Below are 22,466 nucleotides of genomic sequence, written 5' to 3'. Positions count from 1 at the left end.
TTAGGACGCCTCAAAGCCAGGCTGGGGTGGGACTGGGGATAGTCGCAGTGGGTTGGTGGCCCTTGTGTAGGATTGGGGACATTGGCCTAAGAACTGCTGGAGAGTTTCAGGATTAGCTTTCTAAATTTGAGAATGAAAATGGCAAGGTTTTGTTTCACATTGATTTACAGTACGCCTGGTCCCACAGTGTGCATTCGTCTCATATGCAGAATCAAATAAAAATGTCAGCCAGTCAGCCCAGAGAAAATAAGAAAGCAGAGAAATTAGCCCGTGGGACGGAGTTCAGTGAAGGGTCGCCCGATGACCTTGTGTATCAGGGGATGGCTATGTGATGGCTGCAGCCTGAGAGGAGCTGGCCCTGGCAGAGGGGGAAGGTGGGCATGGTGGGGACCAAGGGGGTCCACATGAGAGGGGATGCTGGAGGAAGAGGTGGCACATGCTAAGCATGTGGAGGAACAGTTGAAGAGGGGGACACAGGAGCTGAGGTCCCAGAGCTGCAGAGAATATCTTGGGAGGAAGATATGGTCAGCGAGTCATGTGCCATTGAGGGGCCGAGTAAGCTGAGGACAGAGAAGGCAGGCCTTGAGGTGGGGTGGGGTCAGTGGGGACCACACATGGCTAAAGCTGGGCAGGCAGGTCGAAATGAGGCTTGGTGGGGCCAGGGCACCAGGCACAGATCCTTGGTCCCCAGGGCTGAGTCAAGAGAACAGAAACCAGAGACCAGAGCTTGGGCTCTTTGGAAGGAAGAGGAAGGGGGCCCTGGTGAATGAGCCCACCCAGCATCTCACCAACCAGCAGGGACAGCTGGCTAAGGACAGCCCCTCCAGATGGCCCCCTGGGAAATAGCCAAACCTCAGTCACAGAGGTTCCATGCCATGGGCAACATGATCCTCCATCCCAGCCGAGCCTTATGGCCCATCAACCAACCCATCCTGGCATGGCAGCCATGCTGGACCTGGGCTGCCTCCCAAAACACCTGAGTCCCATTTCTTTGCCCTTCTGCCCATGAGGCCCAGCTCCCCTGGGCCTTCCTTCCTGCACACCCAGAGATCCTGGAATTCCTTATCTACACATGTCAACCTGGGCAGCAATGTCCAGTGACTCTCCTACTGGTCTCCCCACTGCCCAAGGGTGACCCCTCCAGGCCAGCTCTTCTCTGCACCCCACCTGTATTGCTCACCCCAACCCTGCCACCCAGGTCTTAGGCTGTTTGGGGCCTGGTGGGTTTCTCTGATTTGTTTTTTTGGGGTCTGTGTACCCACCCCCCAACTAGAACAAGCCTTTGCAGATTTGGGTTAGTTATAAATAGCCAGGCCTGCGACTCTCCTTTTAGCTGAAAAGAAGCAAAGTGAACGAGCAGAGAGGCACACCCGGCACGCGTTTTATTTTTAATCTCCCTCTGTCTCAAAATGAACCGGGTCCCAGCGCTCAGCATTTCTAGGAGCAGAAGCCCAGGATGAATGCCTAGGGAACAAAATGAGGGCAGCTGAGGGCCTGGTCTCTTCCCATCTGCTGTGCAACCTTGCCCCCTTGAGTTGCCTCTCTGGGCTGCAGTTTCCTCATGGGACGGGCAGTGGAGATGATCGCCTCCAACTTCCTGCCTTGACCCCTCCCTCTGCCCAACCCCGAGCCCGTGCATCCTGTTGCTCCAGCTGCACCGCTCCCTGTGCTTCTGGAAGCCCAGACCAGGATGCAAGTGAGGCCAAAATACACCCTGAATTGACCACAAATTCCTTTGCTCAGGTGGCCCCCAGTCCCTCCATCAGTCAGCACAATCCTCAGAAGTTCAAATCATCACTTCTGCACTGTGAACTGGGGAGGGGCTGTGGCCAAGCAGGTGAGCCTGTGGGCGGGTGCCTGAGCCAGAAGCACAGCAGGAGGCCATATGGTGGTCTGGGCAGAGGGCACCAGGGGGAGAGAGGCTCAGGCCCTCAGGAGAGGCAGCTTGGGGACTCCTGACAGGGGTTCCTGCAGGGCAGTTTTTGTCTCTGTATCCCACCCCTTACTCTGCAGCTGGGACTCAGTGCTGGTGGAATTTGGGAGGCTCTTGCCAGCCAGGCCAGTGTGTCTGGGCGCACAGTGCCAGTCCCTTACACAGAGCACTTTTCCATCCCTACTCCACTGATACAGCACAACCCCCTGCCAGGTGGGCTTGTGTTCATAATAAGGAAACCAGGCTCAGAGAGGGTAACTTGTCTGAGGTCACACAGCTGGAGACATTAAGGAGTCCAACCTAGCCTTTTTTTGAAATCTGTGTGTATTAAATCTTAAAAAGCCCTGTACCCTTGAAACGGCAAGAAACTGCCCTTTCCGTGTTGTGAGTGCCCTGAGAACAAATGGACAGAGCTCGTGGCTGCACCTGACACCCCAGGGAGAAGTTGGATGGGGGCGCCGGGAGCCACTAGACATGCTGCCCTGCCTCTCCACCCCCTCGCCCCAGGCATCTGCCATTTGATGTCCTCAGGGAGTGAGGACGGAAGGTTGGGTGATGTCTTCAAAGAGGAAATCCCTGGTGCTAATTGGCACTCAGAGACCTTTAGGCTAATTAACCTGTTTATTTGTCTCCCAAGAGTAAATTAGAGGGTTGAGCTGGGGAGGCGGAAGACAGAGGTGTCTGCTGGTGGCACCTCCGTGGGGGCTGTGGATGGTTTTGCAGTGGGCAGCCGGGGCTGCTGGGGAGGCTAGGAGAGGGTGGGCTGTGGGGCAGTCATGACACCTGGGAGCTGTGGGGAAGGGACGCCTTTCCTGGTGCAGGTTTGCTTTCCCAGGGTGCTGCTCTGCCAGCAGTTCTGGGAGCTCTCGAGCACCCTCACGGTGTCCTGTCTGGGGGGAGAGGAAAGGCCATAAGGAATGAAGGCAAGGGCCACTCCCTGCGTTGTTTTCTCCCAGCCATGCCCTGTGGAGCCCCCTCCCTGCAGGGCACCAGGTGCCTTTAGACCCTGCCAGAATCTGTGGATTACCAACCAACTGTGGCTGGGGGCACAGCTGTCTTTGTATAGGATGCTGACCTGTTCACTAAATCCTCCACCTCAGACCCCACTGAAAGCTCTCTTCCCGTCCCCACGGCTGGCCAGGCTGGCCTGGGGCTCTAGCATCAGAGAGATGTGCAGGTCAGGAAGGGATTGGCTGGACCCCTGTGCACCCCAGACTTCCCCTCTGAATGCACCGAGGTGGGGGCAGGGAGAATCCCCCAGTGCCTGGGCCCCGCAGGGGTGGCTGCTGCTTCTCAAGGCCACTATTTCAACCACAGGTGACCAAGAAAGGCTGGACCTTTTGGGGTCCTCTAGGGCCTTGTGGTTCCCACCCTAGCTTGTCCCAACCCCCAGCAGTGGGGGTTGGGAGCATTTGCAATTTATCTTGTCAGATAAACCCCATCCCTCTGGCTCCCAGCACAGGTTGGGGGTTGGCTAGCTGCCTATTCTTCAGTACCCATTTCTGTCCCACAGGGGCCCAGGGCATTGTCAGCAGCGGCCTGATCCCCTCACTTGTGTGGAAGCTGCAGCGGGAAGAGGAAGGGGTGCAGGAGCTCCTTCTGGACACACTGGCTGCCTGCCTGATGGAGGATGCCACTGAGGCGCTGGCCAGCCGCGCAGTGCCCTTCCTGAAGGAGAAACTCCTGAGCGCCAACAGCAACATCCGCAGCAAGGCCGCCGGCACACTCATCGCCATCAGGTGAGGCCCAGCTGGGGGTGGAGCAGCCCTGCTTCCCCTTGCCTGATCGTGCCCTGACAGTCCTGCATCCCAGGAAGCCCCGTCTCCTGGCAAAATGAGAGGGTTGGTCATCTTCTCCCTCGAGGAAGGAAAACACAGGAGAGCAAGTGGTGCCATGATCTTCACACACTTTTAGACAACCCCTCAAGGAAGGTGACTGGCTCCCTTTACAGGTCAGGAAATGAAGCTGTGGGGGTCCAGCCACTGGTAACCTAGGGTCACCCTGATCACAGTCTAGATCCTGGCATGGAGCCTGAGGCTTAACGTTCCTCAGAGCTGCAAGGGAGGTGGGGAGGGTGCCATCCCAGACAGATACTTTCTCAGCAGAGGGGGTTGTGGCCCCTGGGGCTGTGCTTCAGCTTTGGCCAACTGTCTTCATTCTGCCATCCCCAGGTTCCTGAGTGGCCTGGCCTTCTGTGAACCCAGGCCATCTGGGCATGGGAGTGGGACCCAGACCTCACACCAGCGCTCCCCTGCACCCTCGTGCCTTGGCATCCTCCTGGGGTGGTCCTGTCCCCCTCTCCCTCTGAGGGAAGCCACCCAGCTGTCTTCTCTCTGGTCCAGCATCCCTCTGGAGGGCAAGAACCAGGTGTGGAAGCATGACGTCATCCCCATCCTGGTGCACCTGCTGAGAGACAAGGTGGCGGAGGTGCAGGCCAACGTGGCGGGGGCCCTCATGAATGCCACAGTGACTACAGAGGGTGAGGTGGTCTGCTGGCAGGGGCATCCCCCTCTGGTACAGGGGGTCACGGGATGGGGTCACCGCAGCCCTCAGCAGGTTGGGTACTGCCCTTCCCTATTCTTCCAGCCACAGTGGGCCTACCGCCTGGGCTCCTCCCCACTCATTCCCTCTGTTCCCTGGTTTTGGAGTTCCTGCCTCTGACCCAGGCCCTGTGTGAGCCGAAATTCTGGGCTGGATTCATTTGCCACCCATTAGTCAGTTATCCTGAGGTCTATCACTGGAGTCCTGGCTTCTGTGGTGCTTTTTGATCAACGTTACTGTTTTCCATGTGGAGGGCTGAATATGACAGAAGGCTACCCTCCCCTCCACCCGGACAGCCAGCAACCAGGCCTCTGTGCTCAGTCACTCGATCTGGGTCACTGGAAGGGACGGGCCAGTTCTCCTACCCAGAGGCTGGGCTGGGCCATCCCTTCCTGCAGGACCTCTGAAAGCTGTCTGGCCTTCCCTCGCCTGCACCAGCCCTGTGCCTGGAGCTGTACCCTAGAGTCTGTCTGGGGCTCTGATTCTCAGCAGGCTGCAAAGCGCCCCCAGAGCTAGGGACTCCCCAGCCAGGTCCTAGTTCACCCTGAGGGTGGAATCTGAGAGGTTGGGGCCTGCCCAGAGCCCACAGCCTCTTTTGATTGTGTGGTTAGGATGCTGATCACCAGGGTAGGGCTCCCGAGTGGTGACCTTGGTGGTGTCCTCAGCACCAGTGTCTTACCTGGGCTTCCTGTGGGAGCACTTGCAGGGCCAGAAGGCTTGCAGGGGTCAGGCAATGCGGGAGTCTGGGGATGCGAGGCCACTTTTCCCTGAGCTGGCACTCCAGCAGAGGGTCCCTGAGCCCTTGCCATGTGCCAGGCCCTGTGCACACGGGGTGGGGGTAGGGAACTCAGACATCTCAGCCTCTGCTGTCTGTGGTTTGGCAGGAGTGTCAGAGTGAAGAGTGACCTGGGGCAGACAGACCTGAAGAGTGGGCATAGCGCAGCGGCCAAGCATCCTCTGGGAGGGGTGTAGTGTTGACCCAAAGGAGGATGGGAGTTGGTGGGGCCAAGGAGGCTAGATGGTCCAGCAGCAAAGAGAAGAGTGTGCTTGGAGCAGGGGGATTGGGGATGGGGGACAGGCATGTGGCCTTTCAGCAGGCAAGGGGATCGGTAGCCAAGGATTAAGGAGGGGTATCTCCTTGTCCGTTCACTTTTGTGTCCCCCACTAGACTGTAAGCACCAGCAGGGTTAGAATGTTGTGTTTTTGTGCCTGGCACAGCACAGGTGCTCAAGAAATATTTGCCACATAAAAAAACAATTTGATTTTAATTTATAAAAGGCCATTTGTGTTACCTTGTGAGGGTTATGGGACAGGCACCTGGGTGGTTGGAGAGAAGCCAGTTTGGGGCTGGAAGGGCCCAGGCTGGGGACAGGGAGGGTATGAGGCCTGTGTGAGGAGGGCTGAGGGGCCAGGGAGATGGGCATGGGCCCCCAAGAACACCTGGTGTTGGTGACCTACAGGGAAGTATGCAGCCCTCAATGCAGAAGCCATTCATCCACTGCTGCAGCTGCTGTGCTCGTCCTTGAGCAAGGCGCGCCTGAATGCCATCAAGGCCCTGACCATGCTGGCCGAGGCCCCTGAGGGCCGCAAGCTCCTGCAGGCCCACGTGCCCACCTTCCGGGCCCTTGAGAAGGATACCAGTGCAGCCGTGAAGCAGGCAGCCCAGATTGCCATCAAAGTCATTGAGTGGAAACCCTGAGCCTCTTTTCTGGCCAACCTGCTGACCCCACACCTGAATAAATGCAGTGAATCTCTTTATCTTGGTCTGAATGGCACCTGATGTTCCTAGACCATGGCCACGCCTTCTCTCTGCTGCCAGAGGGGAAAGGCTCGGCCCAGGAGGACCGGGTCACAGGCTGATCCCAGGGTCCAGGCCAGGCAGGAGGCATCCCTGCTCTCTGCTGCAGTCAAGTCCCCTGGGAAGGCAGACAGCAGGACCAAGCCTCTAGGGAGAAGGTGGCAGTGGGGGGCAGGGGGCAGGAGTTGGGCTGGGGAAGCAATACAGCTGGACTAGGCACCACCCAACCTGGACTCTCGAGTGACCAGGCCCCTGAGGTGTGGCAGGGTGCAGCCTTGCTTCCAGTGCTGCCCCCCTCCCTCATGGGTGACAGGAAGGAAGGTCGGTCACAGGTGCCACCCCATGTGGGGAAGGTAAGTTATAAGAGGACCTCTCCCCCTGCCCCAGGGATGAGTGCTTGGAACAGGGTAGCTCCTTAAGATCTTCCCCCCAGTAGCTGCACTCCGCAGAGCCAGGTCCTCTGAGGGAGCTCCAGGCTGGTCTGAGGCCAACCACGCCCCAGTCCTCCCTCCCATGTCTGCCGGGGCCCCAGAGTGGCCCTCTGGGGAACCTTCCACCTTGCTTCTCCCACAGTGAAACTGGAGAGTCTGGGGAGGAGGAGGCATGGGACCCCTTGATCTCCCTGACCCATCCAGTCTGGTGGTCGGGCAGGGTTCTGACCTTTGCTGGAGAAGCTGCAGGAGCCGTTGCTCAGCTTTAGGGCTGGACTCACACCTTATTCTTTCCCTGTGAGCTTTCCCAAGCTCCTTGCCTCCCACGAGGTTTCCCTCATTCCATCACCAACCAGCAGCCAGACTTCCTGCGGGATAGAACCTCTGCAGAACTCAAGTCCTGAGGTGAGTGCCTTCCTGCAGTCCTTCCAGGGACTGGGGCCTTTGCCCTCCTAGAAGAAACGCGGAGACATCTGCATTCCTGTGGTTCCAGGATTAGCCCCCTCAGGCCCTCTTGTTCCTGGAGGGACTGGCTCCTGGGCCCAGGTGGGGTTTCAGGTTGAATCTCATTCTCAATAAAGGCCTCATAAGAGGAAGCCTTTCATTTTTTAGGAAAACGGGTGTTTGTGGGGCTCCACTTTCTTGTGTCCCCATCCTGTCTCACCCACAGCCCACTGGCTCTGCCCCTTGGGAGCCTCCTTGCTGTCAAGACCCCATGCTCTTTGTGATTGGCTCATGGAGTGGCCTAGGTGCCAGTGCTCCCTCCGTGGCTTGTCCCTTCCCAGGGCCCTCGCTGTGCCCTTTTGGTCTCTTTTGTAGAAAGAACCCTCTTTCTTAAACCTGATGCACGTCTCATCTGCCAGACTTGGGCACTCTCTACCAGGTTCCCTTCTTAGCTAGCCCTGTCCACCGTCTTCTCTCCCCACAATCTGAGTCTTTGCTGTGTTCTGGACCCTTCCATCAGACTTAACATCTATGCTTAAATGTCTCCAGGTAAGAATTAATACCAATCCTTTGCAAACTAATTTTAAAAAACAAGAGGGGACACTTCCCAACTCACTCCACGAGGGCTAATGTTATCCTGATACCCAAACCAGACAAAGGCCTCACGAGAAAAGAAAACTACAGACCAACATACTTTCTGATTATAGACAGAAGAACTCAACCAGACATTAGCAAACCAAATCCAGCCACATGAAAAAAGTATTATACACCATGATCAACTGGAGTTTATCCCAGGAATGCAAGGTAGGTTTAACATATGAAAATGAATCAAGGTAACATATAAATAGAATAAAGAACAGAAACCACATGATCATCTTATTAGACGCAGAAAAAGCATTTGATGAAATCCAACACCCATTCATAAAACAAAAACAAAAATAAAAACAGGAGTTCCCATTGTGGCTCAGCAGCAACAAATCCAACTAGTATCCATGAGGACCCTGGTTCGATCCCTGGCCTAGCTCAGTGGGTTAAGGATCCGGTGTTGTGCGAGCTGTGGTGTAGGTGACAGGCAAGACTCAGATCCGCCTTTGCTGTGGCTGTGGCATAGGCCAGCAGCTGCAGCTCTGATTAGACCCCTAGCCTGGGAACTTCCATATGCCATGGGTGCAGCCCTGAAAAAAAAAAAAAAAAAAAAAGACAAAACCAAACCAAAACAACAACAACAAAAAAACTCTCAGTAAGACAGGACTAGAGAGATATTTCCTTTACGTGTTAACATCTGTAAAAACTCACCGCTAACATCATACTCAACAGTGAAAGACTGGATACTTTCCCCCTAAGATCAGGATAAGACAAGGACATCTGCTCTCACTGCTTCTACTTGACATTGTATTGGAGGTTCTAGCTAGGGCAATTTAGGCAAGAAAATGAAATTAAAGACATCCAGACTGGAAAGAAAAAGGTAAGCTATCTCTACCTGCAGATCACATGATTTTATACATGAAAACTGTCAGCTGAGGGCCTAAATGAGGGATGAGGGGCTGGTCCTTGATTGTACCTTCAGAGCATGATTTCTGCAATGCTGAGTGGGCCTCCCCCAAATCACTTTCCAGCATCTGCAACTTTTTCTAAAGACCCAAATCATTTATTTTGGCCTGAGAAGGAGGAGGAAGTAGGGGTGGCTGAAGGAGTCCCTACAGAAACACAGATCAAGTGGAGTGGCCTACACTTGCCAGCTGAAGATAATCCAGCCCCTGGGCCCAACTCAGTGATGCAGGCAGACTGGAAGGAACTGGGAAGAGCTTGGTGAGTTTCCTCTCCACCCGCCCTCCAGGGTGTAGCCAGACAGTGCTGAGCTGTAGGAATGCCTGGTCCTTGGGCAGAAACTGCCTCAGCCCCACCACCAGTCCAGGCAGAAGTCAACATTTCCACCCAAAGCAGTCCTGGTGCCAGCTGGCCTTGTGTGGTCATCAGCAGGGAGCACAGCCCCTGTGGGTGGGACCACTGGTGTGGGGTGGGGCATCTTTGCCAGCAGCTGTTCCTTTACAAAGGAGGAGAGAACACAGCAAATGGAGGTGGGTATAGGAAGGAAAGGGTAAACAAAACCCCTGAATATATCTAGAAGTCAGTGGAAGTCAGGGTTTGCACAGTGGAGCCATCTGGAGAGAATGACTCATCTCACAGAGACAGATGTGCTCAGCTGCTGTCTCTGCTCTCACTAGTGGGCTTTGCTGCCCTGACAGCCTGCACGCCCTGCTACTGGTGGCACGTGCTGCGTGATGCTGAGGGTCCTTGGTCCCACAACTGTGGCCCTCCCAGTAGGAGTAGCATCTTCCCCTTGATGATGAGGGCATCTGAAAGAGGCAGTGGCCTGCCTGCTCCCAGACGCCTCTGTCAGCTGCCTAGCCGAAGTAGATGTGGCAGAAGACTGTGAGCGACACCAAGAGAAACCCGCAGATGTTGGCCACTTTTCTCCAGCAGGGCTTCTCTGGCATGTCTTGGGGCTCTGTCCCTTCCACTGTGTCCCTCTGCTCTGTCCCTTCCAACGTGTCACCGTGCTGTGTCCCTTCCATGTCACCACACTCCATCTTCTGCACCATCACATCTCCTGGGGCCAGTTTGGAGCTCTGCAGTGGCTCCAGGCCACAGAACACATCCCAGGCCCTCCAGAGGCAGCTCTTGGCCTTCTGGAATACATCTGGAACAGAGGGAATGGGTACAGGTCAGGAGGCGCAGGCCAGTGCACAGAAGCTCTTCCTAGGGGTTCCATTCTTAGAGGTGAGTCCAGCAGGAAGACCAAGAGACTGGCTCCTCTCATGAAGAACCACCCTCAGCCCTGCTGCAGAACACTGTCCACCATCCTCAGAGGCAGGGAGAGTGATGCTTGGGGTTTCTGGGGCCATGCTTGCCTTGTACTGGCAGAGCCTTCAGCTGGCCCAGGTCCCCACTGTCCTGTCTCAGGGACACGCTGAGCACAGCTCTATAGGTATAGGGCAGGTGGCTGCTCCTACGAGGATAGAAGAAGCCCCAACTGCTCAGCTCTCCTCAGCAACCTCAAGGAGTGTCTTCCCCAGGCAGGTTCCAGTCTCACTGCCTGGCCCAAAATAAGGCCCTCTAGGCCCTTGAAAGGGGATAAACTGGTGTTTTCCCCAGGAAAGAGGGTAAGTCTAGGAGTTACAGGCAAGTTTCCATTCATTTCTCTGGGCCAAATTAGTGAAACACCTTGCTCTGGGGCTTAAAAGTCTCTCTGGTGTCTGGCAGTGCAGCCCAGGCTGGCTGCTACTGGGTCAGCACCACGGTCAGCTCCACACACATGTGGCCCAGCCAGCCTGGGACCGGTTTCCTCCTTGATGACAAGACAGGCTCATCTCCTCTGAATGGTGTGTGCTGTGCCCTGTTCTGTGTCTATTCCTGTTGGGCAGCCACCATGCCAGCTGTGTTCTGAGGCTGAGGCAGCCAGTGACAGAGAGGCCTCTCTTCCAGGGGAAGGTGCTGCAGCCAGAAGACCCCAGAGACACAGACACTTGCTCTCTGTGCTGAGAGGTCCTGAGCAGCACACCCTGGCCTGTGTGACCACAGGGCTATGGGAAAGGGAGTGGGACAGGCCAGTGGCCAAGAGCTATGCTTTGGAGTCAGACTGCCTGTGTTGAAGTCCCAGCTCCACCACTGCCTGGTTACCTATGGAGCCTGGGGCAGATCACTAAACTGTTTGGTGCCTCAGTCTCCCCATCTCTAAAATGGGGATAATAATTGTACCTATTGCACACAGCTATAATTTCCACAGTGTTTGACACATTCCAAATGCACAGTAAATGCTAGCCACTGTCATTATGGTCATCCACCCCAACGGCGGTCGAGGGAGGAGCTAGAAGCTGCCCCAGGAACAAGCACCTGACACACTGTGGGCCCCAGTGGGCAGTTCCTCCCATGCCAGGAGCCCTGAATGCTCCATGGGCTGGGGTGGCCTGGTTTGGCAGGAGAGGCCCTGCCCCTGCCCTGCAGGTGTCAGGAGAGGGTTCCAGGCCCCTCTGGGACCTGCATGTCCATGGCAGGAGTGGAGAAGGACCCCAGACTGCTGCCTCCTCCCCAGGCAGGCCTCCCCACCCCCCCAAACTCACAGCCTCCTCAGCTCCCTCTGCCCCAGGCTCAGCACTAATCTTGTTAGGCCTTTATCCCTGTTTGCGTCAGAGCCTCAACAGGCGCAGGTCACCCTCCCCATGGCCCCCACGCTCCTTCTCTAACCCTGTCTGCTGAAAGTTTTTCTATAGGCCTTCTGGAGCCCCCAGACCTGAGCCTCTCCCAGAACATTCTCTGTTCTTGCTCAGACTGAAATCCCACTGTCCTTGGCGGGTTCCCTGGAGCCCTCTTAGGGGGCTGCTGCCCAGTAGCCCTCTGGGTTTGAACCCATGTGTGAGGCTGTATGACCCACTGCTCCCTCCTCCATCCCCGCCACCAGGTCACTCCTGCTGAGGCACAATATGATCTCTGTGTGGCTCAGTGGACCCCTCCCACCCCACCTGAAAAGCTTCTAGATCATATCTGACACTTCCCTCCCTGTCCCCACCTGGATCTCTCCAGCCCAGACCGCCACACAGATGTCCTCTGAGAGGCATCTCAACCTTGACAAACACCCCCAAGGCATCTTTGGAAAAATGGAAGATGGGGCTGTTGCCTGGAAGCACTCTGGAAGTGGAGACAGCTGGGCGGGTGCAGGGTGGGTGAGAGGTGGCAGCGTGGATGCCACCGGGATTTGGATGTTCCCTCTCACCTGGCTGTGCCTGGGGTTCTGGATTCCTTCCTTGTATTTCTTCATCCAGATCTACCCTCTCCTCTTGGCTGTTTCGTAAACTCCAACAGAGGCGGTGCAGCTGGGGAGAGAGCAGGGGCTTGTGACTATGAGGGCCCTGCCACACAGGCCTTACGGTGCCATGGCCAGCAGCTGGGTCTCAAGGGACTGAAAAGAGATGTGGTTGTTAGGCTCTTAACGAGAGACTGAGGGAATGGAGGGAATGCGTGGTGAGTATGGATTTCGGCTCTACCTCTGATCCCATGTGATTGTGTGGCCTCTCAAAGTGTGACCTTGGTGTCCTGGGTAGGTTTGGGAGGGGTAGGGGGCAATGCCCTCAGGCTCCTTTTGGTGCTGAGGGTTTGGGAACCTGTGCCCTTCAGGGTGAGCAAAGCTGCCCATCACCCCTGGTCTGCTGCTTCTGGTGGGTAAGCCCATATGGCAGACCCAGGACCTGCTTTCCTTCCAGAATCCCCTCCTGGCCATCCAAGGTATGCATTCATGCAGCCCAGGAAAAGCTTTACCTAGTTCACTGGGTACATGGATTACCTGGCCCCTGGCCAAGTTCAGCCGCCCAGGCTTAACAGGGCATCTGCAAGTGCAGAAAGGGAGCCTCCCTTCCCTTCTGCTTTTTTTTTTTTTTTTTTTTGTCTTTTGTGTTTTTAGGGCCACACCCCATGGCATACTGAGGTTCCCAGGCCAGGGATCAAATTGGAGCTCTAGCTGCTGGCCTACACCACAGCCACAGCAACGTGGCATCTGAGCTGTATCTGAGACCTACATCACAGCTCGTGACAGTGCCAGATCCTTAACCTGCTGAGCAAGACCAGGGATCAAACCCACGTCCTCATGGATACTAGTCAGCTTTGTTAACCACTGAGCCACAACGGGAACTCCTGCTCTGTTATTTTTTATCTCTTCCCAAGAACTATATGGAAACTTTGTGAAATAACAAAATCCAGCCAATTGTTGCTTTTTTTTTTTTTTTTTAAAGGGTTGGGGTCAGCAGAAGCACAACTAAGTAAACATTCCCACCAAGTCACTCCTGGAATAGGTTTTCCTCTATTATACTGGCCTCAGTATATCTGAATCTCTGTAACCCCTGCCCAAGTCCCCCAAACATGAAAGGGATGTGACTGAGGGGGGCTGGGTCCCTCCCAGCCCTGCCTCTCTAAGATATAACAAATGAATACTCAATCGTGTTAATGATAGAGTGGGTTTAGCCTTGAGTTGCTTCCCGATGACACTGGAAGTCCACACTTGCCTTTCCAATTCCACTGTGGGCCCCATGGACCAGACTGGGCAGGAGGAACCTGGGTTGTGTGTTTTCCCCCTTTGCCTCCCTCCCCTCCTCCACAGAGCACCAACATGTGCTGGACAGGAAAAACACTCGAGCACGTGGCTGCCTGGAAGTTGAGAGTAAGAGAGCAGCAGAAGTCATACAAGCTGACTGATTAAGACCCTGAGTGAGAGAAGGGTGGGCCTGCCAAGCCTGGGGGCTCCAAGATGGGAGCAGGGTCAGGGATGCACAGTGGGCGAGCTGTCCCAGACCTTCCCGACCATCCTCCCCACTTGCTCCACCCCTCTTTGTGTGCAGGAGAGGAATGAATCAAGTGGGAACTACTGAGCAGAAAGGTGTCTTCCATGTTCTCGGCTTTCACCCAGATCCCAGGGCACACAGATCTCACAGACCTGCCCCCCTTCTGAGCTCCTTCCTCCCTCCTGCAGACGCCCAGGACCCTCCCTGCTGCTTTCTGGCTCAGCCAAACCCCTGTCCTGCTAAGCCTACTGGCCACACCCAAGCAGGTGATGTGGTGGAGCCCAGCCCTGCCACTGGCTAGTTCTGGCATCACAGACAAGTGCCTTGACTTCTCTGAGCCCAAGCTTTAAAATTCCAACTTGGGTAATAGACATCTGTTTCTTGGGAGGGGACAAGTAGCCGGGCAAGGGCAAGCAGAATGAGACCGCCTGGCTGCCAGCCACAGCACTGCCAGCATTATTATCCCTGCTCCTGCTGGCTTAATTCCCTCTGGGTGGATAGCAGGTGGGACTGTCCTGATTACCTTAACTCTTACTGAGGTTAGCAAACTGAACACTTCAAGAAAAATTTGCATTTTAAAAGCCAAACTTCTCATTCTCAGTAAATACTTAATTGGAGGATTACTAGAAAGCCTTTTTTTTTTTTTTTTTTTTTTTTGTCCTCTTTTTACCATTTCTTGGGCTGCTCCCACAGCATATGGAGGTTCCTAGGCTAGGGGTCGAATTGGAGCTGTAGCTGCTGGCCTTCGCCAGAGCAACAGCAACTTGGGATCCGAGCCACGTCTGCAACCTACACCACAGCTCAAGGCAACACCGGATCCTTAACCCACTGAGCAAGGCCAGGGACCGAACCCGCAACCTCCCGGTTCCTGGTCAGATTTGTTAACCACTGCGCCACAACAGGAACTCCTGGAAAGCTTTTTATTTTAATTTTTGGGCTGCATTCGTGGCATGTGGAAGTTTCGGGCCAGGGATTGAACCTGTGCCACAGCTGCAACCAGAGCCACAGCAGTGACAATGCTGGACCCTTAACCTGCTGGGCCACACAGGAACTCCTGGAAAGCTTGTTAGTTTAGTTTAGTTTTTAAGGCAAGGAGGCCCCTTCTGTGTTATTTGCCTATTTCTGACCCATTTGTCACCCCAGCCCCTGGCCCTACTGCTTTCAAAGAGAATGCAGGAATTCAGTCACTTTCCCCCAAAGTTGTCAGAGCTAACTCACTCTCACAGGGATGCTGGGACTGCAGGCTGACTCAGTGTACCCACACGGCAGCACTTACATGTTTATCCGGAATCGGGTCTGTGAACAAGGAGATCCCCAGAATGAAGAAAAGACTGATGGTGAAGAGGATTACAGCAAAATAGAGGTAATGCACACCGCAGATGATCACAGGGCAGCTGCTGTTCGCTGAGCAGCTCCAGGACCCATAGGCAAACTCAGACACCATTCGACAGAAGCCAATCAGAAGTCCACCAGTCAGCCCCCAGAAGGCACCCTGTCAAAGGAGGAGCCGGAGAGTCATCCAGGAGGAAGACAGGGGGGTGAGCAACACCTCAGCCTCGCCTCTTGACCAGTCCAGTTCTGAAGTGATACTTGCCATGATACAGCTTCACATGCCTTGCAGAAGCAGAGTGGAGCACTGAGGGAGATGACACCCTCTTGGGCTGAAGAAGACCTGAGAGGTGTGCACACTCTCTTGGGTCAATCAGAGAACTCAGGGAATATTGGAAATACTTTTAAGTTAGATGATGAACAGGCCTATCAAACGTAATTGTCCAAAAAGACCTCAGTCTTGCCTATTGCTGCACGTGGCATCTCCACCTCTGATTGGTCTATTTCTCATTGCTCAGGCCGAAACCCCAGGTGGCAATCCTGACTCCTTTCTTCCCAACCTGCTCTACCACTGGTCCACGAGAGCAAACCATACCAATCATCTCCACGGTGACCATCCCAATCTTGAACTGGCATCTTCTCTCATAGGTGGATTGCCTACCTGGTGTCCTGCTCCCCAGAAGCCAGAGCAGTCTCTTCAAAGCATGGATTAGGGGGTACCCTGCCTCCCCTGAAGCCCTCTGTGGCTCCTCATGGCCACCCTCAGAAGCAGGTCTCACCTGCTCCAGTTGACCTCATCTGGCTCCACCCTCTCCCCAGTCAATCCACTCCAGCCACGACATGCACCTTCCTCCTGTGTGTGGGGCCTGCCCACCATGCTCCTGGCCAGGCCTTCTCACTTGCCCTCTTTCTGCTTTGGTCTCTCCCTAGATCTTGGTATTTCTGGCTCATGCTCCAGGATTCAGATTCAAGGTCACCTTTTTAGGAGAAATCTTCCACCACCTTCCTAATGTCCTTGTGTGTCCCTGCCCCCAGCACCTGCCTCGCCAACCTCCATGATCCCCTTTTTCTCTTACCGCTCACTGGGCATCAACTGTCTCCTCCAACTAGACAGTCTACTCTTTAAGAGTAAGGACATCATTATCATCTTGGTGCTGGTGCCATACCTGAAGCCAGACTTGGGTGCAGCTGGATGTTGGAGGAGGTAGAGGATACAGTATTTGGGAAGCATCTTGGAGAAAGAGCTGAAACCAAAGGCCAGGTGAGCAATCCACAGGACCCACGGTTGCAGGAGACATGCAGAAAAGGAGGGTCTAGAAACAAATGGGTGGCAGTAGCCAGATGAGGGTGGTGGAGGGGGCCTGGAGAGGTTCTCAAGGTCAAAGAAGGTACCCACAATATGCTGTAACCTTGGACCAGAGGTAGTGGGAGAGCTACTGACAAGATTCCCAGTACTTCTCAGTGATAGGCCCCAATACCTCGTGGTTGGTGCCACAGGTTAGAGGCAGGTTCTCCTGATGGGCTACCCCTATTCTCATGCCTGTCCCAAGAGAGCAGAGAGAAGCAGCTCTGGCATCCCCAGAGGCCAGTCGCCCTGCCCCCACATCCTTGGTGCTAAATTCAGTCCTGGTGAGCTGGGCAGAGCAAGAAGCACTAGCAGGTTGGTCTGGAGGACTGAACACCTGACACGAGTCTGGAGGAAGCATCGGCCAGATGGAGGAGGACAAAGACATTCATGGCAAAGCAAACAGTCCATGGGAATGAAGAGAGGCCAAAGAAGGAAGAAGACAGGCAATCAGTACTGCAAGTAGTTAGGAGAGGCTAGGGCCCAGCGGCTGCACGGAAAGAGCCCAAGCCAAGATGCAGGCAGACCACAGAGCCCTTCAGGAATTCCTGCAAAGCCCAGCTGCACAGTGCTGATAGGGGAAACAAGTTGTAACTCAATAAATAAAAATTCTCTTGCAAACTGTGCTTTCAAAGTCTTACTGATGAAATGATCCAATCATTCACTGGGATCTATATTTAGTTGTTTTAAGTGTGCTGGAAGAGATGGTCTTCATGCAGGGAGGGTGGTAGGAGCCTATGACTGAATATCACCCTCCAGTCTGAAATCTCTGAGCAGGATACCTCTATGCCCAGAGGCAGCAGCAGACTACTTTCCTATATTTGGGGAAGAGAGCAGGAGGATCCCATACACTTTGCACCATCTATGGTATGGCTGCAGGTAGATTACATTGCGAAGGGAGGAAAACAAATCAGAGCTTGCCTTTCCCCTGCATGCTCAAGGGAGCTCAGACCAAAGCTGCCCAGTAGGAATCATCTCTTAGGAAGCAAATGATGCAATGGTGTGAACTCTTGAAGCACAGGAGACCCCCTAGAGGCAACACTTGCAAAGATGGCTTGGTGTGAAGGTGAGCCCTCGCAGTGGGCCATGCCATAGCCACACCAACTCCCACCTACCTGCTCAGTGACTCTCTTGCAAAATATGGCAAGCAGGAATATGGCAGCAACAGGCGGTGTCAGGTAACTGATGATAGCTTGCATGTATTCAAACATTTGTTCCCTGTGTGCCATGTGTATAGCAGGGGCCCAGGCGATGGAGATAGCGAGTAATATTATAACAAAAAACCTGTAAGTTAAACCAAAAGTCAATGGCAATTTGATGAATTCTTTTTTTTAAATCTGCTGATAAAATACTTACAAACCATAAACTATTAGCTAGTTTTAAAATCCCTTTAACTTCTGGACAAATAAATCTGAGGTTCCATTTGCCTGTTCCTGGATCATGGGTAGATTTTCCCCACATTTGGAGGGTGTGTTTGGGGCAGTCATGCTTAAAATATGGAAAATACATGGGAAACATTATTTTCTTGAGGGGTAACACATTTCTAAAAATTTTGGATGGATTAGTAAGGCACTTGATTTTAAAGGTTTGTATAAACTCCCCTTAAACCTTGGCTGTGCAAGTGGGAAAGAACTGCCAAACAGTCTACCAACTAGCAACTGTTGGAAGACAGAAAAAGCTGAGCAAAGATTTCATTACCTGCCTGTAGCAGGGGAGACAGAATTTGGAGTGTGAATCTCATCACATTAGAGGAGCTAAGTAACAACCTCAGATTTTTTACCAAAACCTCTGAATGGCCATGTCTTAGAAGCAGAGACTATATCCCAGGGCTAAGAATTTGCTATAAGACTAGAACAAAACTGAAACAGAGCCACCCTAGCAAAGTACAAAAACCAGGCCTCCACAAGTTTAAGGGGATAAATTAGTAATTTACCTGTATGTTTGAACAAAAACCAATATTCTTCAGAGGAATATGATCTAGAATTTTTTTAATGTATTATCTACAATGTTCAGTATATAATAAAATTTTCTACGCATGTGTAAAAGTAAGAAAATGTAACCCATAATTTAAAAAAAGCAATCAACAGAAACTGAACCCAAGATAGCGCAGATATTAAAATCATCAGACAGGAGTTCCTGTCGTGGCGCAGTGGTTAACGAATCTGACTAGGAACCATGAGGTGGCGGGTTCGATCCCTGCCCTTGCTCAGTGGGTTAAGGATCTGGCATTGCCATGAGCTGTGGTGTAGGTTGCAGACACGGCTCGGATCCTGTGTTGCTATGCCTCTGGCATAGGCTGGTGGCACAGCTCCAATTCGACCCCTAGCCTGGGAACCTCCATATGCCGTGGGAGCGGCCCAAGAAATACCAAAAAAAAAAAAAAAAAAAAAAAAAGACAAAAAAAAAATCATCAGACAAGCACTTCAAAGCACTTACTATAGTTATCTTAAAGGACTTAAAGGAAATGACAGTTATGAGTGAACAGATGGGAAATAATGATAAAAAACTGGATACTATAAAAAATTTTTAAAAGAAACCAAATGAGAGTTCCCATTGTGGCTCAGCAGGTTAAGAATGCAGCTAGAGGGAGTTCCCGTTGTGGCGCAGTGGTTAACGAATCCGACTAGGAACCATGAGGTTGCGGGTTCGGTCCCTGCCCTTGCTCAGTGGGTTAACGATCCGGCGTTGCCGTGAGCTGTGGTGTAGGTTGCAGACGCGGCTCGGATCCAGCGTTGCTGTGGCTCTGGCGTAGGCCGGTGGCTGCAGCTCCGATTCGACCCCTAGCCTGGGAACCTCCATATGCCGAGGGAGCGGCCCAAGAAATAGCAAAAAAAAAAAAAAAGAATGCAGCTAGAGTCCATGAGGATAGGGTTCAATCCCTGGCTTCACTCTGTGGGTTAAGGATCTGGTGATGCCATAAGATGTGGCATGGGTTACGGATGCAGCTTGGATCTGGCATTGCTGTGGCTGTGGCATAGGCTCCAGTTGCAGCTCCAATTCAATCCCTGGCCTGGGAATTTCTATATGCTGCAAGTTCAGCCCTAAAAAAGGGAAAAAACAAAAAACAAAAAAGGAACCAAACAGAAATTCCAGAACTGAAGTTCCAGTTCAATATGCGAAAAGGAAAATTCATGGGCTGGCCTTAACAATAGATTGGAAATAGCAGAAGAAAGGGCCAATAAATCTAAAGGGAGATTGTTAGAAATCTAAACTGAAGAAAACAGAGAAAAAAAATTTTTTTTGGTCTTTTTGTCCTTTTAGGGCCGCACCCACGGCATATGGAGGTTCCCAGGCTAGGGGTCAAATCAGAGCTGTAGCTGCCAGCCTACACCACAGCCACAGCAATGCAGGATCCAAGCCACATCTGCGACCTACACCACAGCTCATGGCAACGCCAGATCCTTAACCCACTGAGCGGGGCCAGGGATCGAACTCACAACCTCATGGTTCCTAGTTGGATTTGTTTCCTCTGCACCACGATGGGAACTCCAAAAAAAATTTTTTTTAAATAAATAGAACCGCCATCATCTGTGGGACAATATCAAAAGAGCTAATACGTAAGTAGAGTCACAAAAAAAGAGATGAGGGATGAAGCAGAAAAATACGCAGAGAAATAATGGTCAAAAATTTCTCAAATTTGATAAAAACCATTAACTTAAAAATTAGAAATTCAGCAAAACTCAATCAGGAGTTTTACTGAACACACACTCTTTGGCACACCATAGCAAAGCTGCTGGAAACCAAAAATGAAGAGAAAAATCTTAAAAGCCCAGGAAAAAAGATACATTACACAGAGAGAGCAGTACTATGAATTATGGATGATTTCTTATTGGAAACAAAAGGACAGAAGAGAATGGAAGAGCATACTTTAAAGCAGTAAAAGAAACATACTGTCAACCCAAAATTCTGTATCAGACAAAATATCCTTCAAAAATAAAGATGATATTAAAAGATTTTTCAATAAACAAAAACTGAGAGAAACTGTAACAAGCAGACTATAGTACAAGACATACTAAAGTTCTTTAGGATGAAGTGAAATCACACAGGTGGAAACCTGAACCTAAAAGAAGAAATGATGAGCACCAAAAAAGTAAAATGTATGGGTAAATATAAGCTGCTACATATATTTTCCTTATTTAATTTCTTTAAAAGGCAATTGACTGCTTAATGCAAAAAACTGTTATCATTATCACTGTATTCTGGGGTTAATAATGGATGTAGATGTAAAATATATGACAACTGTAACATGAAAGATGAAAGGAGAAAAGGACATATACTGTTGTAAGTTAGTTACATTTTACACAAAATGATACAATATTAACTCTAAATAGATTAAGATAGGTTATTAACATCTAATGCTAGGTGGAATACATTAATTGGGTGATTTAGCTTGAGGAGTCTGATTACCAGTTATCATGGAGCCTGGCAAGATGGCGTCTCCCAAGAGTGTGCCAAGAGATGCATAGATGATGGCACAAATCCTGATGGATATGAGGCTTACAGAACTTGAGCCAGAAGTTATAAATCAGAGGTTGGAATCTACATTCTGATGTGTGAACACAGTTCTAGATGATGCAAAAATTTATTTAAAATATGTAGAGAGCCACTATTGACTCAGAGGATACATGATTGGCAAGCCAGAGTCACAGTGATCATTTTTTATGACAGTTTTATTGTTTTACGTTTCACATTCAAATACACACTCCAGTGCAGGACCAGATGGCTTCACAGGTGAATTCTGCCAAACACACAAAGAGGAACTTATATCCATCTTCCTTAAACTTTCCCAAAAGGTTGAAGAAAAAGGAACACTCCTAAAGACTTTCTGTGATGCCACCAACACCCTAATACCAAAGCCAAAGATACTACCAAAAAAGAAAATTATAGGCCAATATCTTTGCTGAATATAGATGCAAAAATTCTCAACAAAATTGTAGCCAACCGAATCTGACAACATATAAAAAAGATCATATACCACGACACCCTCATACCATGTACTGTAATCCTTGTCATGAATCAGGTGATTATATTCCTGTGGGTCTTTTTCTGTATTCTATATTTTGTCCCATTGATTTGTCTACTCTTGCACTAAAACTATACAGTCTTATCAGTATAACTTCACAATAGATATTGGTATCTGTTAGCATAAATCTTTTAGCTTTGTTCATTTTTAGTAACTGCTTTGAATATTCTTAGCACTTTGCATTTCTGTATTAATTTTAGAACTGGTTTGTCATTTTTAACATGTACACAAGAAAGTTACTGCATTTTGATTGGGATTTTACTGAATATACAGAACAATATGGGGAGAACAAAGATGGTCAATACTGTATCTTCTAATTCATGGATATAGCATGTTCCTATTATCCTTAGGTCTCAGTATTTTCTCTTAACAATGCTTTGTAATTTTCTCATGCCTTTTATTTCTGATGCCTTTTATAAGATTTATTCCTAGGTAGCTGATATGGTTTAATTACACTGTAAATGGTAATGTGTAAAATGTGTAAAACTTAATTTCTTTTTCTTTCTTTTTATTTTATTTTTTGTCTTTTTGCCATTTCTTGGGCCGCTCCCATGGCATATGGAGGTTCCAGGCTAGGGGTTGAATCAGAGCTATAGCTACCGGCCTATGCCAGAGCCACAGCAATGCAGGATCCAAGCCACATCTGCAACCTACACCACAGCTCAAGGCAACACTGGATCATTAACCCACTGAGTAAGGGCAGGGACCGAACCCGCAACCTCATGGTTCCTAGTCGGATTTGTTAACCACTGCACCACGATGGGAACGCCTTGATTAATTCTTATATTTGATTTTGTATCCATTTTGTTAAATTCACTTTAAAATTTAAGTTTCATCTATGAAGTCTGTTATGACAATTTCACCTCTTCCCTTTCTTTCCCTATGTCTTTTGTTTCCTTTTCTCACCTTTCTGCACATTAGCAACTCCAGTAGAATATTGAAGAAAAGTGGCTCTATTGGACCTATGTGTCTAGTTCCCAATCTCAGAGGAAAAGAGTTTCACATACAAACATGAATTTTGATAAATGCAAAATAGGTTTTTAAAAACACATAGGTTTAAAAGTCAGATTAAAGAAGTTCCTTTGAATTCTCTAATTTGTTAAGATTAAAAATAGATATTAAAAATTTAAATGATTTTTTTTTTTTACGTACTGTGAAGACTATATCATTTCCTCCTGCTCCTGTTTTCATTTAATGTGGTCAAATACAGTGATTAATTTTTGAACAAAAAACTATTCTTGTATTTCTGGAATAAACCCCAGGTGGCCATGTTGTGCTATTCTTTTTATGTAC

The 22,466-nt window shown here is 50.8% G+C and overlaps 2 protein-coding genes across 26 annotated transcripts in view; one reads left to right on the top strand and one right to left on the bottom strand.

Moving 5' to 3' along the window:
* RSPH14 (radial spoke head 14 homolog) overlaps positions 1–6,232 on the top strand; it is a 60,851-nt gene extending 54,619 nt beyond the window's left edge. For 2 of the 4 annotated variants that reach the window (XM_021072295.2, XM_021072296.2), the window contains exons 5-7: positions 3,447–3,672; positions 4,276–4,412; positions 5,935–6,232. In XM_021072295.2, coding sequence (XP_020927954.1) covers positions 3,447–3,672; positions 4,276–4,412; positions 5,935–6,173 — 602 coding nt within the window. In that variant the 3' untranslated portion in view covers positions 6,174–6,232. Of the gene's footprint in view, positions 1–3,446; positions 3,673–4,104; positions 4,413–5,934 lie in introns of all 4 variants that reach the window. The other 2 variants (XM_084993888.1, XM_084993889.1) reach the window with 1 other exon arrangement.
* A 1,677-nt stretch (positions 6,233–7,909) lies between these two features.
* The window catches only part of LOC102159834 (sodium/glucose cotransporter 1), a 69,573-nt gene continuing 55,016 nt past the window's right edge, over positions 7,910–22,466 (bottom strand). For 7 of the 22 annotated variants that reach the window (XM_084993870.1, XM_084993886.1, XM_084993871.1 and 4 more), the window contains 5 exons: positions 17,266–17,434; positions 15,972–16,118; positions 14,753–14,968; positions 11,919–12,018; positions 7,910–9,848 (listed from right to left, as the gene is read on the bottom strand). In XM_084993870.1, coding sequence (XP_084849996.1) covers positions 9,553–9,848; positions 11,919–12,018; positions 14,753–14,968; positions 15,972–16,118; positions 17,266–17,434 — 928 coding nt within the window. In that variant the 3' untranslated portion in view covers positions 7,910–9,552. The remainder of the gene's footprint in view (positions 9,849–11,918; positions 12,019–14,752; positions 14,969–15,971; positions 16,119–17,265; positions 17,435–22,466) is intronic. The other 15 variants (XM_084993878.1, XM_084993881.1, XM_084993882.1 and 12 more) reach the window with 3 other exon arrangements.

The sequence above is a fragment of the Sus scrofa genome, chromosome 14, assembly GCF_054392235.1.
Source record: "Sus scrofa isolate SSC_HxYL_T2T_F1_AM1 chromosome 14, Sscrofa_HxYL_maternal_Yorkshire_Landrace_v2.0, whole genome shotgun sequence".
NCBI classification, from domain to species: domain Eukaryota; kingdom Metazoa; phylum Chordata; class Mammalia; order Artiodactyla; family Suidae; genus Sus; species Sus scrofa.
The sequence above is the reverse complement of the archived record's forward strand: the minus strand, read 5'-3'. Positions and strand labels throughout refer to the sequence as shown.